Source organism: Periplaneta americana, chromosome 11, assembly GCF_040183065.1.
Source record: "Periplaneta americana isolate PAMFEO1 chromosome 11, P.americana_PAMFEO1_priV1, whole genome shotgun sequence".
NCBI lineage: Eukaryota > Metazoa > Arthropoda > Insecta > Blattodea > Blattidae > Periplaneta > Periplaneta americana.
Window position 1 is genome coordinate 169,404,594 of NC_091127.1, and position 20,782 is coordinate 169,425,375.

General features: G+C 34.1%; 1 protein-coding gene across 2 annotated transcripts in view; it reads right to left on the minus strand.

Annotated features, from left to right (window-relative positions):
- The window catches only part of LOC138709586 (transforming growth factor-beta-induced protein ig-h3-like), a 57,436-nt gene extending 40,910 nt beyond the window's left edge, over positions 1-16,526 (minus strand). For both annotated transcript variants that reach the window (XM_069840470.1, XM_069840469.1), the window contains exon 1: positions 16,363-16,526. In XM_069840470.1, coding sequence (XP_069696571.1) covers positions 16,363-16,478 — 116 coding nt within the window. In that variant the 5' untranslated portion in view covers positions 16,479-16,526. The remainder of the gene's footprint in view (positions 1-16,362) is intronic.
- Positions 16,527-20,782: the final 4,256 nt, after the last annotated feature.

A 20,782-nucleotide genomic window follows, 5' to 3' on the forward strand; every position in this document is an offset into this window, starting at 1 on the left:
TGCTTATCACACAATTTTCTCGCTTCCCTAGCATTTGTTTAATTTTCTCGCTTCCCTAGAATTTGCTTGTTTTTATCACTACCCTAGCATTTGTTTCTTTCTTTGCCAACATTTAAAACTGCAAATTCTTTACAGTACTATAAAACATGCCTTGCGTTCGTCATTTATTTACAGCATAGACAGTCAACTGAAAATGGCGGCTCCGTTCAAACGTTCTGTGAAGCTAACATTAGTGAAATAGAATTTCAGTAAGTCAATTAATATTTTATTGTATTAGAGTACTTTATTTTCTCTAATCTTTATATACTTTCTTCTAATCGTGTAATAGTTAATTAAATCCGGGTCGGGCGTAGAAATTGGTTATCACTATTTTACACTAAACCTTGTTTTGAAATTAAGACTAGTATTGTCTCATAAAAAATCAACAAAAAAAATTTGCGGATTACCCACAAATTAGACAATTTAAAAAGGAAAAGAGTTGCACTATTTCTCATTGCGTTGGGATGGCGTCGTAGAAGTACATTCTTGGCATTAAAGGCTCACGCGCATTAATACATAACAGATGACAAGCGCGGAACTTTCAACATCAATTTTCAGACAATCATGGATGTTAGAGGTATATTGGATATTATCCAAACCTTTTCATGAGGCAATGAGAACACGTTCAGAACTTTACAAGATATGAGATTGATAAGAAGAAGAGTGTGTAGTTCCCTAGTACCTGGTACTCGTTACATAGGTCGTTTTTGTGTTTACACAGTAGCTGATTTCTGAAAAGCATTTTAATAGTTTGTTACTAGGTGTGTTTCTAGTCAGTTTGTAATATATTTTTGGTCCACGGAAAATATACATTTTTTTATGATTATACAACAATAGCTGACTTAACAGCTTATGTAGCGAGTATCGGGTACCTACTAGGAAACTTCCGAAGAGTGAGATGCAAAGTTAGAAATTGTAGACGATATTGCTCTCTCGTAAGAAAAAGTGACAGCTATTTGGGATGGAGACATACAGGAACATGACCCAACATATTTATGAATGTTAACGTAATAGCCTACAGTTCTATTATTTCTAATGCATACACCAAAATTGCCTATTAAAATTATATAATGCAAAGTTCGTAAGCTATTTAAATAATTTATTTCTTTAAAATAAAAAATACACCCTGGACCACTGTCAAACCTTAAGGGTCATATGGACATAAGTCTACAACTCTACAACTCATGTCGAAGTAACTCCTTTTCTTTAAAATATCCATTCTTTTCTCTTCGACACATCGCTGTCCACGACATTTTCCTGCTATTAATTTTGAACAATTACAATCACCGAGATATATCGATTCACTTAATCGAAACCTTAGTGCAGTTTATTCACGATGCGGAAGGAAGAAAATAGTTCCGATGTAAGAAGATTGCATCGTAGAATACACAAGCAGTCGGTAGAATTATACACGAGACCTATGACCCGTTTCAGTGCATTGAGAAATAGTGCAACTCTAATTCTTTATAAATTGTCTTATTTGTGGATAATCCGCAATTTTTTTGTTGATTTATTATCGGACAGTACTAGTCTTAATTTCAAAACAAGGTTTAGTGTAAAATAGCGATAATCAATTTCTACGCCGGACCCTTAAATCCCACTCGAGTTTTGATTTCCTCTAGATAAATCAAAATCTCTAGTAAGATTGCTGTTGATAAACTATTGGTAGACAGACAGACAGATAGATAGACAGAACGTGGACACCACATTTTTGGCATGAATTATACTGAATTTGAATCGATTTTTTACGACATCAATGGTTTCAAAGCAAGTACGCACACGCATAGATGCGTACACGTATGTTCTTTTGCAGCACGCAGTCCCGCACACACACTGAGAAACTCTTGAGTAAACAAGAATGACCTCTTTGTTACACGAGGCTAATGAGTGACCTTGCCCTTGTAAACATCTGCGACAAGCACTGATTGGACAACCACATGCAACCATAAACCTACCATATCCATAAAACTTCGCATCTTTTTTGTTTCGTGGAGTTATATAATGCGTGCTCATAAGTATCACCAAATGTCTGAGAAACTCATCAGATGTGAGATATAGCATGCACGTGTAGTAATAACACTTAAATTCCAACATTCTTCAATTATCGCAAGTGCAGCTTGAGATTTTGTTCTTTTGACACAGTTCTTCTTGATGTGATTTCCAGATGTTCTTTTGGCCTTGGCTATTTATTAAAATGTATAGCTTCTGTTAAATGCATGGTAACAACGACATCAGCGATTCTCAATAGAGCTGAAGGAGGAGAAATATAGCACACAGAGAACAACACATCATTTTTATCAGTGTGTAGTGATTTTATGATTCAATATAGCTGTTTTCCTCATATTAATAAAAGTATTTCACTATTATTCAAACGGTTAGCATATCTGACTGTGAAATAATCGGGCACGTTTTTTAGTGGTTTATTTTACGATACTTTATCAACTTCTGCGATTATCTAGCATCTGAAGATGATTGTATTGTATTGCATTGTATTGTATTTATTAACATTCCATGGTATTCATACATTGCTTTACAGCTAGAATATGGAACAAGTAAAAAAACTTAATACTATTTTAAAGTCTTAATTTATAGACACAGTCTAGATGAAATATATACAGATGAGATTTACAGTATAGTCCACAACACAACACAAAGTTTTAGTATCAATTTCATGAAGTGTTATTGAATGTCATGAATTCACCTACAGAATAGAAGGCGTGAAAAATTAGGTACTTATTTAATTTGGCCCTAAATAATCTTATGTTTTGAGTTTCATTTTTTATATCCATAAGGAGGCTATTAAAAATTTTTACTGCCATATAACACACTCCTTTTTGATAGCACGATAGACTTGCCAATGGAGTATGGAAGTCATTTTTGACGTGTATTTATGCTATGAACTGTTGAATTAGTTACAAAGTTTTCACGATTACACACGAGGAAGATCATTAATGAAAAGATATACTGACAAGCCATGGGCATTATTTGTAGTTTTTTGAAAATAGTCCTACACGATTCCTTAGATTTGGCACCTACTATCATTCTAATTACTCTTTTTTGTAATAGAAATATAATGTTACTCTCTGTGGAATTTCCCCAGAATATTATTCCAAAACTCATTATCGAGTGGAAGTATGCAAAGTATATTGTTTTTTAAGGTATTGATATTTACTATCTTTTACATAGATCTAATAGCAAAACAAGCTGAATTTAGTTTGGGGGTAATTTCTTTAATATGATTTTTCCAATTTAACACATTATCGATTTTTAAGCCAAGAAATTTGGCGGTTGTTGTTTTTAATAGGGATCTATTGTTAATTATTGCGCTAGAAATTTGCGAGGTTGAATTTGCACAGGATTTAAATTGAATTATGTTAGTTTTGTTACAATTTAATACCAATTTATTGACTGAGAACCAATCAGATATTTTGAAGATAATTTCCTCTGTTGAAGATTGGAATGTGTTGGAGTTATTGGCTGTAATTACTATACTTGTGTCATCTGCAAATAATATGGGATGACCTACATATTTTATTAAGGGGGCAAGATCATTTATAAACACTAGAAAAAGTAGGGGACCTAATATTGATCCTTGAGGAATTCCATTATTAATAGTTCCCCATGTCGATGCAGATTTCATAGTTGTATTGATTTCGACTTTTTGTTTCCTATCTATGAGATATGAGTGAAACCACTGGTGTCCAACACCTTTAATTCCATAATAATCTAATTTATCTAGCCGGCGAAATGAGTCCAGAGTCCAGCGCCAAAAGTTACCTAGCATTTTCTCTTAATGGGTTGAGGGAAAACCCCGGAAAAACCTCAACCGGGTAACTTATCCCAACCAGGACTTGAACCCGGGCCCGCTCGTTTCACGGTCAGGCATGGTAACCGTTACTCCACAGCGGTGGATGCCCGGGTTCAAAGCCTGGTTGGTATAAGTTACATGGTTGAGATTTTTTCCGAAGTTTTCCCTTTTATTACTTCTCCATCATTTCTTTACATGCAATTATCATCATTACCACAGCCTGGAGTAAGTTCACAATGCAGGGTGTTGCATTCGTATAATACCGCGGCCGTTCGGCGACAAATATCATTCACAGATCAGGAGTAAGCCTAAACCTCAGACTGAGGTGCAAGCCTTCGGTTCCCTCCTCGGTCAAAAAAATCATAATTATTAATTAAACAGATAATACTACATGTTTAATCAACTATTCGAAAACAGGTTTGACCCTCATATAAGTGACACCAATACGGCATCACTCATGAGACAACTAAGTCAGGAGATAATGGGTGTAGAGCCAACGGCGTGCCTCAGTCGGTTAAGGGTCTTACCTGCCGGTCTGAAGTTGCGCTCGGGAGCGGGTTCGATTCCCGCTTGGACTGATTACCTGGTTGGTTTTTTTCCGAGGTTTTCCCGAACCGTAAGGTGAATACCAGGCAATCTATGGCGAATCCTCGACCTCATCTCGCCAAATACCATCTCGCTATCACCAATCTCATAGACGCTAAATAACCTAGTAGTTGATACTTACTTACTTACTGGCTTTTAAGGAACCCGGAGGTTCATTGCCGCCCTCACATAAGCCCGCCATAGGTCCCTATCCTGAGCAAGATCAATCCATTCTCTATCATCATATCCCACCTCCCTCAAATCCATTTTAATATTATCTTCCCATCTACGTCTCGGTCTCCCGAAAGGTCTTTTTCCCTCCGGCCTTCCAACAAACATTCTATATGCATTTCTGGATTCGCCCATACGTGCTACATGCCCTGTCCATCTCAAACGTCTGGATTTAATGTTCCTAATTATGTCAGGTGAGGAATGGAATACGTGCAGTTCTATGTTGTGTAACTTTCTGCATTCTCCTGTAACTTCATCCCTCTTAACCCCAAATATTTTCCTAAGCACCTTATTCTTAAACATCCTTAACCTATGTTCCTCTCTCAAAGTGAGAGTCCAAGTTTATAACCATAAAGAACAACCGGTAATATAACTGATTTATAAATTCTAACTTTAAGATTTTTTGACAGCAGACTGGATGATAAGAGCTTCTCAACCGAATAATAACAGGCATTTCCCATATTTATTCTGTGTTTAATTTCCTCCCGAATATAATTTATATTTGTTACTGTTGCTCCCAGATATTTGAATCTTTCCACCTCTTCAAAGGAGAAACTTACAATTTGTATATTTCCATTTGGTACAATATTCCCGTCACGAGACATAATCATATACTTAGTCTTTTCGGGATTTACTTCCAAACCTATGTCTTTACTTGCTTCAAGTAAAATTCCCGCATTTTCCCTAATCGTTTGTGGATTTTCTCCTAACATATTCACGTCATCCGCCGTAGTTGATACAGTGTCGTTAAATAACCAACTAAAAAAATTTGGTATGGTGGTCAGTTCATTTTCCCCTCCATTGCATACATCGCTGACTAGTTATATATTAAACTAGTCAGACTTCAGATGCATATAAACAATAAATTGTTCTTCCTCTGACACAATCGTCAAGTGAAATGTACTGACTGGTAATAGATGTACAGCCTTAGATACAAAAAATGACATCTCCTGCAAGCGTGAATTTGTCCAAGTCCACTCAGGGCAGCGCCTGGGTCACATGACTAGGGAAAGAATGTTTATTTTGTACCCAATTTAGCCCTTGAATATATCTTTGTTATGGATTATTTATAACATTTGATCTATAACCAGACAGAAAAAGCAACAAACAAAACAAACGAAAAACAGAGCGGAGTCTTCTATAAGAAATTCAGTAATTTTTTTGTCTAAGCAAATGTTCTGATGGGGGCAGATAAAAAAGTTTATTTTTTTCTTCCACCATGTTAATAATGTCAAAAGAAGTGCTTATACAAATTTTGGCCACTCGACCGCAATTACGAGGCCATCCAGAAAGTGATTTTCCCTGGGGCCGTTTATAGAAAAAAGCACAATTGCATGGAAATATTTATTGAAATAGATACAGCAATTGTTGCGCTATTTGTCAACATATTCCCCACTGGAATTGAGATATTTGTCATACCATGGGATCAATTTTTGTGTCGTAGAAGCCAGCCGCCTCAGATCGGAACCAGCGTTTGACTGCCTTTGCACCTCTCTCTGTCAATCCCAGGATATGAGAAATGTCTCAATTTCGTTGGAAAATATGTTGAAAAATAGTTCAACAATTGCTGTGCCTGTTCCAATAAATTTTGTCCAATGAATTTTTTTTTCTGGTAACGGCCCCTGGCAAACTTATTTTTTTACGGCCCTCGTAATTGCGGTCGAGTGGCTAATAGTACATTATGCAACGAGCCTATAATGAAGGTAATTAAGAAGCGAGTATGGATATCTATGAAACGAGCGCAAGCGAGTTTCATCATTTTCATACGAGCTTCTTAATTACCATTATAGGCGAGTTTCATACGACTTTTTATGCTCGACCATATTTCTAACTTGATATTATTAATTTTCTTTGTATCTGACTTTGACCAATGTCCCGTATGTTGTGAGATGTGCGGAGACGCGAAAGTATTGATTTTTTCCGAGGAACAGATGTTCACATTGACCTTGCTAGGCCATAAGAACCTACAGAGATAACATTGAAATTAAATTAGATATTGAAAAACGAGATGAAAAATTGAATTTATTTGAATATTATTTACAATTAACGCTAATTATTATAGTAACAGAACATAACCTTCTGCGACAGTATTGGATTTCCAGCCTCCGTGACTTTTCGCTAATTCTCTTTCGATTGCATATCCGAGAATAATCGATACTTGCTGTTTTATAACGGTAGAAAGCTGACCTGTCATTGGCTGAACAGTTGTAACCTGAGTCGTCATTGGCTGAAAGACCTGATCTTTAATGAGTAGGTGTACCTTAATGACATGCATTAAAGGTCTGCTACCAGGTGTATAATTACTACATTTCGGCATGGTCGAGCATAAAATTTGTAAAAGCACTTCTTTTGATATTATTAACATGGTGGAAGGAAAAAATTGAACTTTTTTATCTGCCTCCATCAGAACGTTTGCTTGTAAGACTGTACATATCGGCCAGAACTTCAACCAGAGGTTATACTTCATGTTATTAAACAATATTTTTGAACAACGTTTTAAGTGAATACAACGATTGTACGATTCGTTTAACACTAGGAGTCTGGGACAAAGAAAACACTACGGTACGTTCTTTACGTCGTTGTAAATCGTGTTGAGAGTACTAAATGTTTTACAATTTTAGTTAAATAGCAAACTAGCACTACATTAATATTTTAATAAAATTAAATACATCATCATCATCATCATCATCATCATCATCAGTATCGTCCTTGCAGGTATTAGGCCTAGTAGCCTGTTACGATCTCCGTCCATCTTTTCAGGGGGCATCTCAAAGATCGTCTTCCTTGTGGTATATAGCGGAGAATTTGTCTTGGGAGTCTGGTGGTTAAGCTATTTTTGTCTATAGTGGTTGAGACGTTCATAAATAGGTGTAATTTTCAATTCTTTTGTAATTAGTTCATTCCTTTTGTGGTCAAGCAAGCTGTAGCCGGCAGTCCTCCTTAGAAGTCTCATTTCCGCAGTTGTTAGGCGTTGAACATCTGAGTTTCGGACAGTCCAGGCCTCACTACCATACATGAGGACAGGTCTTGCTAAAACTTCATATGCTTTTAACCTGGTATGTTTTTGGGTTTTCGTGGTTGTGAAAACCTGGTTGATGGTTCTTAAGGCTCCATTAAAATGTTGAATATTTTCAGATATATCAGTAACAGGTAAATATGTCAAATTATAACGTAAATATTTAAATGAGTTTACCTGTTCTAACGTATGGGTTCCAATGCAAATTTTACTCCTAACTGGCTGCTTACCTTGGAACGCCATAATTTTTGTTTTCTTTGGGGAAATTTTCATATTGAAATTTTGTGCTATTATATTCAGGTGATGTATTGAGTATTGCAGCTCGTCTTCACTTGTAGCAAAAAGAACCTGATCGTCTGCATATAATAATGTATCTACAGTACTATTTCAGAAGAGGGGGATGTTTCCATGAATTGTTAGTCGCCAATGTCTGGTGATGGAGTTGATGTATATCTATACTAATAATAAAAATGTAGCCGAAATTTTTCTGGTAATTTTCGATTTTTCAAAAATAATTGGTCCTAACATATATAATTAACCACCCTGAAACCGAAAATCGCTTTTTTGAAATTTTTGTTTGTATGTCTGTCTGTCTGTCTGTATGTTTGTTACCTTTTCACGCAATAATGGCTGAACGGATTCCGATGAAAATTGGAATATAAATTAAGTTCGTTGTAACTTAGATTTTAGGCTATATGGAATTCAAAATACATTATTTAAAAGGGGGGGTTATAAGGGGGCCTGAATTAAATAAATCGAAATATCTCGCTTCTTATTGATTTTTGTGAAAAATGTTATATAACAAAAGTTTCTTTAAAAATAATTTTCGATAAGTCTTATTCCTTGAAAAATTTTTATAGGACTGATATTTAATGAGATAAATGAGTTTTAAAATTAAAATAATTGCCATCTAAGGCCGTGTAATGAATTAAAAAACAAATGACTTCGTCTATAAGGGGCCTTGGATAACAATAATCGAAAGCTATGAAACATACAGTAGCCTACAGAGAATGTTTCTGTGTTTGTATGAAGTAATATCGGAAGCTAAATTAACCGATTTGTATAATTAATTATTATTTCACCATTGGAAAGTGTAGTTTCTTTAGATATACATAATGCTATAATGTTATTACAGTAACTTCTGAGTGAATTGAGGACAGGTAAGATTAAAATAGCTTCTTATGCACAGAAAACTTGATAGGCTATTCTGTACATTCGTTTCCTGTATTTCCTAAAATAATTTTTATGACCAAATGAGTGGTCTCTGGATCAAAATGATCGCATTTTAATTTTTTTTAATACAATTTAAATTAAGTAACATAATAAACGATTTATCCTTCTATCAAACACGAATGTTCCCTGGATCAAATGTCTCATTTTAATTATGTAATTACTTTATATTTATTTCTAACGGATGCAGCGGAGCTCACGGGTACGGCTAGTATTGAATAAAAGTGGTGAGAGTGGGCATCCTTGACGAACTTCACAGTTTATCGGTCTCCATTCGGTATGCTCTGATCCAATAGTAATTTTGATAATATTGTGATTATATAATTCGTAAATTGTTCTTATAATTGGGTTTGGAACTGAATCATCTGCCAAAATTTGAAAGAGATTATTTCTGTCAACACGGTCGAAAGCTTTTTCGTAATCAATAAAAGCCAAGTGAGTTTCTTTATTAAATACATTAAATGCGTAACATGTACGTGTACAGGCGTCTGTTACGACTACAACCACATAACAGCTGTAATCATGTAATGAATATTGCTATTTTAATTAAACCATTAACAACTTTTGTCCACACTTGCACAGACTTGGTTTCAGCACTATAATGTTTGTGAACTGCATAATACAAGTGGACGTTCTCAACCATGTTAAATTTAAATCTTATCGATGTCAATACGAGTTAATGTTAATAAAGATGAACTGCCATAAAGACTGTAGCAAGGAAAAAAACGATTCCTTCAATTAAATTGTAAAGCATTTGATATCATTCGGTGTAGTTATCACTCTTGCTGAGTAATGCTGAATCAACTAGCATGTTATTCACACTATAAAAACGTTCGACAAAGTTTAACGCGGAATGACCTGATTGCCATGTGTTGTGATTTATAAAACGAATTGTTATTCTATGCAAGACACTTAAATAAAAAGGACACTTCTGTGTGGAATGTGCAATGAATTTTTTCTCTTCTTATACAATACTTTATTTCTGAAGAGTCAGAAGTTTGTTAAAGCTGAAAGAATGATAATTTGTTTCAGATTTTTGGGGTCAGTGACTTGAAATGAAAGTAATATCGTACCAATTTTTCCTACATGTTCGTCAACTTTCTGTTGTATAGGTAGTATGAATTGTATTTGAATCTGTATTTGGCATATTATTATGTTGATTTTGACCAAATTTTACCAACAGATGACACTTCGAAGACACAGCCTGAAGTCATATGTTTATATGAATATTTAAACATATAATGTTACACACTCAGAAGTGTTCTTAGTAGACATTACAAATTTATTAGTAACAACAGAGCGGAAATTTATCTTAACAAAGGAGTTCTCCATTCCTGTTCACAGCTGGAGTTCAAAATAATTTGCAACGAAATTATACATATTTCTGTATACAATGATTAACTTCTCTTAGCTAAAGTTTATCATCGATATTAATTAATCCGTCTCATTTTTCAGTTTTTTATACATAATTTTAAAAAATCACGAAGAATTTGTATGAAATAGGCTCGTGAGAGCCATTGTGTCTTAGATCTGAAATAAATTAATTTTTTAATAACAGACTAATGAATATATTTCATTCCCGGATAAACTGATTTATACACTTTGCGGCAAAAAGAATGGGCTGTCTCTTGGTCGTTAGAAATGCCAAGTTCTACGGCGCGGTTCACACGTGTACACGAACTGCAGTTGAGGGGACACTCAACTACAGTATATTTTGGAACTTTTTTCCTATTTGACCAATCTCTTTCAAATTTGGAGAAAAAGTTTAATATACACATGGAAAGTAACATGCAAAATCTCAGCTCATTAGATCCAGTACTTTTCAAAATAAAAAAATATTTCAATTTTTAATCAATCATTAATTGAAATATCACTTTTAATTATCATTTTTTTATTTTTTGGCTTTGTGCATTTGACTGTGACTTCTCAATGAATAGGGGAAGAATTGTGCATATTGATTTAGTTCTGTCACGTAAATTAGTGTAGAAATTTAATTTTTCATTTCTTTGACACTTTTTTCTCCAATTTTTAAGTTGAGTGTCCCCTTAAAGACATTGCTTGATGTTTGTTCATTGAAAGTCGTCCGTCTACAATGTAGTCAATCTTACGAGGTGTGTGTGGCGTAGAGGTAACATCCCAACTTTCCATAGTATAAGTTGTGAGTTCGCCTCCCGGTAGCGTAAAGTTATTTATTTTTTTTTAAGTTTTGATTTATTTTAAATGTTAAACTTCGTTATGCTTGCCTTGTAAAAATATTATTTACCATCACAAGTGGACTATTAATAGCAAGACTTGTTCCGTATGAACAAGGTGAAATAATTGTTTCGCCCCATAAAGACACCAGAAACACATCAAATATAAATAAATGAACAAATGAATAAACGAATAAATGAGTAAATAAATAAATAAATAACTAATAAGTAAATAAATAAGTGAATAAATAAATAAGTAAATAAATAAATAAGTAAATAAATAAATAAGTAAATAAATAAATAAATAATTAAATAAATTAGTAAATAAATAAATAAAATAAGTGAATAAATAAATAAAATAAGTCAATAAGTAAATAAATAAATAAATAAATCAGTAAATTAATAAATAAATAAAATAAGTGAATAAGTAAATAAATAAATAAATCAGTAAATAAATAAATAAAATAAGTGAATAAGTAAATAAATAAATAAGTCAGTAAATCAATAAAGTAAATAAATAAAATAAATTAATAAGTAAATAAATAAATAAATCAGTAAAAAAATAAAATATATAAATAAGTAAAGTAGTAGGTTATTTTACGACGCTTTATCAACATCTAAGGTTATTTAGCGTCTGAATGTGACGAAGGTGATAATGCCGGTGAAATGAGTCCGGGGTCCAGCACCGAAAGTTACCCAGCATTTGCTCATATTGGGTTGAGGGAAAACCTCGGAAAAACCTCAACTAGGTAACTTGCCCCGACCGGGAATCGAACCTGGGCCACCTGGTTTCGCAGCCAGACGCGCTGACCGTTACTTCACAGTTGTGGACTGAATAAGTAAATAAATAAATAAAATAAGTGAATAAGTAAATAAATAAGTAAATAAATAAATGACTAAATAAATAAATCAGTAAATAAATAAAATAAGTAAATAAATAAATAAATCAGTGAATAAATAAATAAAGTTAGTAAACAAGTAAATAAATAGATAAAATAAGTAAATAAATAAAATAAGTGAATAAGTAAGTAAATAAATAAACAAACAAACGAGCATTATGTACTGCGGAGGTCCATTTCTTTTTCCGCGAAGCGTACAGTCTTAGAAAAAAGTTTTGTCGCACAGATAGACTAATTTATGTAAGTTCCAGAAAGGAGGCAATGCGCATGATCAAAGAACGAGCGACCTGGTTCACAAGGGGACTAGTTGAGGCAATAAAATTAGTTTTGTTTCGTTGTATGTCTGATCATGCGCACTGCCTCCTTCCTGAGACTTATAAAGTAGCCTATCTGTGCGACAAAACTTTTTTCTAAGATTGTAGATACTGAATATGAACGAAGTCCGACCAGTAGTTTAGAAGAAATCGTTGTACACAAGTGGACAAATAGACAGACAGATTGGCATGCCCAAAAGCACGTTTTCGGTGTCACGGATGTTGAAAACGCTTATTTCCGCGAAAACCTCGAAATCTATTTTTGCAGCATCACAAACATTTATCTAATGAGAAAATATTTATAGTCATGTTGCTTAAACAAACGCCCTTAGATAAGTTGTTGGTGCACCTAACAATATTAATATCATTGTTATTTATTTATTGACATTGTTAGGTGCCCTTAATGGAGTTCAGTACCTATGGTATACAAAATGATTTCATAGGTCTAGTAACAGACAAGAAATAATTTTTGTAAAAGTTATTTGGAACGTAGGTATACTTGTTTTACTATACTACAATTTTTGTCGAAGGACATTTTTCTTTTTCTCTTCTTACTTACGCTTTTGATCTCGATTTAAACTCCACATGCGTATAGGGGAAGTTATACTGTAATAAGACCAACACTAGAATAGGCTATCTCACATTGCAGGCCTCTCTGAATGTGTGGTCTGCACGATTAACGGCCACCGCGGAGACATGATAGGATAAATACAGGGACATCATTTTATTTTTACTAACATTTCTAATATTAACCTGGCTATACCTTTGGATCAACGATTAAGAACCGGAAACACCGTTTGCTACCCTCTTCCATGACTAGAGTTCGATGATACTGGCGTAATATACAAACAAATCACTTTACTAGGTATAGGAGGGAAGAAAAGTAGTTCGTCCATTTACGTAAACTAGGAAATATCGCGATTTTGAGTTTGATAATTTTCATTAGGTTTTTGTTGAATCAAAATACAGTACAGTATTAACAATGAGCGTTTATAGTCACGAACTGAGCTGTCCATGCGAACGTATTCATTATGCAGTGTATATTATACTGTCTACAGTACATTAGCGTACAATATAGAGAATGAAGTTAAATTGAAAAATAATCATAATATGGATATTTAAATACATTTTTCAAAATGGTGGCCGTTCATTTCGTTACAGGCTTCAGTTCTTTCGTGCATATTATCGCACTATAGACTATTATACGTAATTCCAATTACCAGGTTCGTATCATATCAGTAACTCATGTTGAAATAATTCTGTACCTACTCTATAAAAGAGTACCTTACGTACTGTAAATTCAATCTTCACTTCTGCTCGATCCGAAAAAATAAAATTACTCAGACATGCTACCTACTGTCCGTCCAAGTGGTTATGCCGCAGCGTCGTAGGAAGGGGGGAAATCACGTGACAGTTAATTACTTAACGAGGCCCTTTCATTTAAGTTATTTTAAACAGTTGTCTGGGTATAACATTATGTAGACGTCCAATTCCTAACAGAAATTCATGTTCTCAGAAAAGAGCTAAGACAGCCCAGCCACTAGCATTTACAGAGAGGCGAATAGAAGCAGGTGGGGGAAACCGGGATGCGACGTAGGCAAATGGAAAATGATGCAATATTGAAAGCTCTTCCATCACTGGAAAACGCGAATATATTTTTGGAACGTACTGTTTCCTATGACCGTAAGGCTACTATGACTGTATATGCGGTCTTGGAGCTGTGTGGAGGACGGTTGAACTTCTTTAGTAGAAGAGGTGGGAGTGAAGTACATTCAAAAACTCAGGTACAATAAAAATTGAAGTAAAAATAAAATGATGTCCCTGTACAAGACAAGGCACCATAAAACTTCTTTTACCCTCACTATGCGATATGGTGAAGAAAGGGTAGAACGGAAATATCATATGTAGCCTACTTTGGTACATTATACTAATCTCACTGTGCGAAGTCCAACGTACAGGCTAATGTGTACAGTATGGCAAAAAAAAAAAAAAACCGGACCGATCCTTGTAGCTGATTTCAGAGCCTTGTTCACTCCAGAGCACGATAGACTGGTAACTAAGACTTTCATGGTTCGAATCCTGCCTGGGAAGGAAACTTTTTTTTTGTTCTTTATTCAAAATTTTCCCAATATTTTTCGATTGCAGCGATATTTTACCACTTAACTTATTATTCCCTGAACATGAGTTTTACCAGCTTATTTTCTAATGGCTTTCGAAATGGGCTACGTCAGCAGTCGAAACTACAACAATTTCAATAGATTACTCGCTATCTTGTGAATGCGGGCGTGGCATGCGCAGTGGCTCATTTCGGGGACTTTGATTATTCCGTCGGTCCGGGTTTTTTGCCACTACTGTACAATGCGAGGGGATTCTTACGGACCAGTGCTTTTGCGTTAAAAACGAGTATTTTATCTGAATAAAAAATACAATGCAAATGGGATAAGTTTAGTAATTTACCGTAGATCAAACTAATAAAAATTTAATATTTTCCCTCGATATAATTAGCCACATGTAGAACGCTTCCGAAGGCCATGCTGCTGGTTACTTTAGAGCAGCGGTGACCAAAGCGGGTGTCGTGATTACATCGTGTAATCACAGACATTCAAACGGGTACGAGGAGTTTCCTGTACATTCCCGTGTGTATCATTCACGTACTGAAGGCAAGCAGTGGCGGTATCATATCGCTCTACAAACTCTGTCTCTACAAGAAGTAAGAGATGGTTTCGTAAAGAATAAGGAGAACTTTTTTGTTGTTCTGTCGGACAAAATGTAATATGTTTATTTTGCTCAACGGTTCAATTAGGAGTATCTAGAAACATTAATTGACACGCTGAATAATGTATTATTATTATTATTATTATTATTATTATTACTGACCAATAAGTATGTGTTTCTATAATTCTTCTGTACGTGCAAGAATATTGATCTTTTTAGATCTTCTCCCTGGAAGGGTAAAATTATTAGGTTTTATCTTAATTTTAATGTTCTTAATCTTTAGATGAGGGTAACTATTTATTAAGTCATTCATTTAATAATAATATTGTAGAAAAACTGATTCAATATTATGTGCCAACGAACCGTTAAACGGTAGGAAATGACATGTCTTAAATCATAACTAGGAAGGGAAAGATGACATAAATAAATGTAAGAAAGTCAGCTACCTAAAGGGGGGTTTGAAATATCTCGTGCTGTAAAGCCTTTTAATAGAACAGGATTTCTCACAAGAGTAATGATTAAAATAACTTAAATAACTTGTCCATAAGAAGTTTTTAATTTGGAAAAAAACTACGAATTTCTCGGTCAAGTATCGAGAGAAGAATTTAGAAAATTCCTGATTATATTCAAGAGGAAGGTTAAAATAGAAATAAGAAAAATCGTATATTATTCACTGGCTCTTGATGACAGCAGTGACATTACTGATACAGCAAAGCATGAGAATTTTACCCGCGGGATTGAGTAAGATGTTAGTACAGGAACCACCACTGGTTGTAGTTTTCATGCCAAGTACCTTTCCTCCGTCTCCTTACTTCATAGGTTGTCTGTCGCATGTAATCACTGCAGTTCGAGTTTTGGTCACCACTGCTTTACAGTAAAAATGGCAAATGTTAATTCATTCTCTAAGTTGCGATGAAGATCACCGAAGTGTAACTCAATGGACAAAGATAAATATCGACTCTGTCGGGTATTGAACCATGGACAGCTTAATTAGAAAACGCATGCGCTATCCACAGAATTAAAGCGACGGACGGATACAGGACATTCTTTATAAAAATTACTAGACTTGATTTTGTAACTATAAACAACGTGCATGTAAATAAAATCAATTTGCATAGTCAAATGTGCCTATATTAAGGAAAACAACCATGCGAGTCTATGACTGCAAAGCAAATAAGCTGTATGGGTTATTTACAGACATCTTAGTTATATCATAGAAAATATAACATTTCGTAAGTTATAGTAAAGTTGTAAGATTAATAGTAGTTTTATTGCAAATGAAAATTTGCCGCAAAATAAATACATGTTTGATTCTGATATTTAACATCCTTACCCTTGAAACTTCGCCAGTCCATCCCAGTATGCAGCTGATTTATTGTGATGTTTCACAATACAACTGTGATGTGTGATGAGCGTCGCAAGGGCCAGTAACAGAAACACAGACCTCATGGTACTGTTTCCGCTGCTACATCAGACTGGAGTGGCTAGTGACATGAACGCAGTCCTCGTAACGGGCAGCTAGATATAGTGTAGCATGTAAGAGGGGGAACCTAAAGCAATAGGTACCTTGTAACCCTCCCAGTCCTATCCATTTCTCTATCACTGTTTCCGAGTTTATTTACCTTATCATAACATGTAGAGTGCGGAAGACCTGAAAGGCCAGAATAATAGTAGGCCTATGTTGTATCGAAACACTATCCGGGTTCATTATTAAAAGCGTCTTTATTTTTGTGCTTTCAATCATCGAACACTTTGGCCCTGTACGTTTACTTTTATAGTTTCGTCAAACACTAGGGCAGACCTGCAGAACTGTAGCTCCTCAGAGCGACTGCCTTCGTTTCCCTTCTATCCCACCCAACGTTTTTACCGGTGTGTTCATAGAGTTCTAGTTACACTCGGCTGCATCAACATTCATTCTCGCGGCGTCAGGTACACAATACGCTATCAAGAATTACAAATGAACAGATAATAAAATCTTTAGGAACATACCTTTGGAAAATAAGAGAAAAACGAATAAGGGAAATAAATAGGTTAAAAGACATCTATACTAATAATAAATCTGTAGCCAAAATTTTTCTGGTAATTTTCGATTTTCCAAAAATAATTGGTCCTAACATATATAATTAACCACCCTGAAACCGAAAATCGCTTTTTTGAAATTTTTGTTTGTATGTCTGTCTGTCTGTCTGTCTGCCTGTCTGGATGTTTGTTACCTTTTCACGCGATAATGGCTGAACCGATTTATATGAAAATTGGAATATAAATTAAGTTCGTTGTAACTTAGATTTTAGGCTATATGACATTCAAAATACTTTATTTAAAAGGGAGGTTATAAGGGGGCCTGAATTAAATAAATCGAAATATCTCGCTTATTCTTGATTTTCATGAAAAATATTACATAACAACAGTTTCTTTAAAAATAATTTTCGATAAGTTTTATTCTGTACAAAATTTTGATAGGACTGATATTTAATGAGATAAATGAGTTTTAAAATTACAATAACAACGCCATCTAAGGCGCTGTACTGAAATAAAAACAAATAACTTCGTCTATAAGGGGCCTTGGACAACAACAACAATAGAAAGCTATTAAACATAGCCTAAGATATTGTTTCTGTGTTTGTATGAAGTAATATTGGAAGCTAATTAATTGTTTAATTATTATTTCACCATTGGAAAGTGTAGTTTCTCTAGATGGACATAATTCTACGATGTTATTACAGAACTTCTGAAACATATAGAAAGTAATATAAAGTATACACATTAAAATTAAATGATACGTCAATCTTCATTAAACTATGGTTGCATGTAATAACAATTAAGAAACATGTTAAAGGAATTGTCATTGCACCAAATGATTGCTCTCTGGACCAAAATGACCGCATTTTAATTATTTACATACAATTTGAATTAAGTAACATATTAAACGATTTATCCTTCTATCAAACACGAATGTTCCCTGGATCAAACGTCCTATTTTAATTATGTAATTACTTTATATTTATTTCTAACAGGTGCAGCGGAGCGCACGGGTACGGCTAGTGTAAATGAATTTTAAAATGTATGTGTGCATATAATGTAAGAAAGTCTACCTATGCATATATCATCCTGTTAAGCTACTAGTAAAACCGATTAACTCCACTTTTTATGTAAAATAAGTTAAGTACAGTCCCCGACTTGTCTTTCCGTGCTCTGTATTCTACTAAAAGTCCGAAATGTTGCAGGCAACAAATCAATTACTTCATTTGAAGAATTTAGTATGATTTTTCGTGCATTAATAAAGTTTTAATTCCTGTTTTTACAAAACTTGCATTACTGGACTTAACTGGTTTTACTAGTAATAGGACGATATATAAATTTTATGTTAATAAGTGAGTGATAGCTATATGACTGGAGGTCAATGCTGTCATTCAACATTGTAACGCACTGCAGATAAATAAATGAATGAATGAATGAATGAATAAATGAATAAATGAATAGATAGATAGATAGATAGATAGATAGATAGATAGATAGATAGACAGACAGACAGACAGACATAGATAGATAGATAGATAGATAGACAGATATAGATAGATAGATAGACAGACAGACAGACAGACATAGATAGATAGATAGATAGATAGATAGATAGATAGATAGATAGATAGATAGATAGATAGATAGATAGATAGATAGATAGATAGATAGATAGATAGATAGATAGATAGATAGATAGATAGATAGATAGATAGATAGATAGATAGATAGATAGATAGATAAGTAATTAAGTAAATAAGTAACTAGGTAGGTAGGTAGGTAAGTAAGTAAGTAAGTAAATAAATAAATAAGTAAATAAGTAAATAAATAAATAAATAAGTAAATAAATAAGGAAATAAGTAAGTAAGTAAATAAGTAAGTAAGTGAGTAACTGAGTGAGTGAGTAAGTGAGTGAGTAACTGAGTGAGTGAATGAATGAATGGATGAATGAATGAATGAATGAATGAATGAATGAATGAATGAATGAATGAATGAATGAATAAATAAATAAAGGACATCACTCGTTGTGTTCATGTTGTATTGAAACGAATAGTGACTTTCAAGGTCCATTACTTAAATGCTACAAATTTATGTTTCCGTAAATGATGATAGGAGGAAAGTTCTCGAAAATCTAAAGCAGGATAGGTGCAAAGAAATCTCAAAGAAACTACCGACAGGAAATCTAACACAATTGTAAACTCTGAAACGAGATAACGCATTATAAATACAATGACTTTATTATAATCTTTTTTTGAAGATTACAGTGCCGCCACTGATGGACGCAGAAGTCGATCATCCCCAATAGAAGTGGAGTGAGGCTGACGTCATAGTTCCCCTACTTACGGGTTATGCAGGCCTGCACTAGGGCTATACATAAGCGGACTCTAATTTCTTGCGGCGGACGTGAAACTATTCGTATTCCGTGCGGGGTTATTTAGGAAGGCTCTAGAGTTCCTTGCGGAATGACAACTGAATTCCTTGCCATGATTTCAAGTAACATTTTTCTTGCCACTTTACAAACTTAGAACTGTCATCGATAAAAATCAATTAGAATTGTCATCGATAAAAAATTAATTCGAATTGAAGAGTTGGATTCCAAAGTGTCCTAAGTACTTTTTTTTTTAGATTTTAACTTGCTTTATTCACGTTTCAATTTATCCTTTTCAAGCCCCTATATAACTGTGTAAGTTTATTTAACAGACTCGCCAAAGTTTTGACTTAGATCCGTTTGGAAAACATACGCAGACAGTAGGGTGTCATATTTATTTTATCAGTTTTTTTTTTGTAATTTTTCTCGTAACTCTTCAGTGAAACATTCCTTGACGTTATAGACGTAAAAACTAAAGGCCCATTCACAATGAAAATTAAACATAACCGTAACATAAACACAGAAGTTTGCGCCCAGGCTACCAAATGGGATCATTAACAATGATTGACATAAACATTACCGTAAGACGTTAACATGAAAGTTTGCAAACTCCAAACTTTCATGCTTATGCTTACGTGATTTGCAAACCGAACACAATCGTGGAGCGCTGAAGTATACGACAGAATATGAGGAAATGGCGTCGTTGTTATGTTTCCATGGTTACCAAGTATGTTTGCGGTTATGTTTATGTTCCCATCATGAATGATCTTGATTTTACCCTAACGTTTATATTCTTAAGTTAACGCTTACGTTATGTTTAATTTTTATTGTGAATGAGCCTTAAATCTGGAAGAAATACTTAAGGAAACTACTATTTCTTGAAGTGATTCTATATTCATTAGTCATACCGAGTTACTTAGGCTGACCAGATTTTTTATGGTCCAATGGACGTAAGGTACTCTGTTATAGAGTAGGTACAGAATTATTTCAACATGAGTTGCTAGTACGAAGGACGAAACTGGTAATTGGAATTAAGTACAATAGTCTATAGTGCGATAATATGCACATTAGAACTGAAGCCTGTATCGAAATGAAGGGTCACCATTTTCAAAAATGTGTTTAAATATTCATATTATGATTATTTTTCAATTTAACTTCATCTCTCTATATTGTACGCTAATGTGCTGTAGACAGTATAATATACACTGCATAATGAATACGTTCGCATGGATAACTCAGTTCGTGAGTAAAAACACTTATTGTTAATACAGTACTGTATTTTGATTAAACAAAACATAATGAAAATTATCAAACTCAAAATCGCGATATTTCCTAGTTTACGTAAATGGATGAACTACTTTTCTTC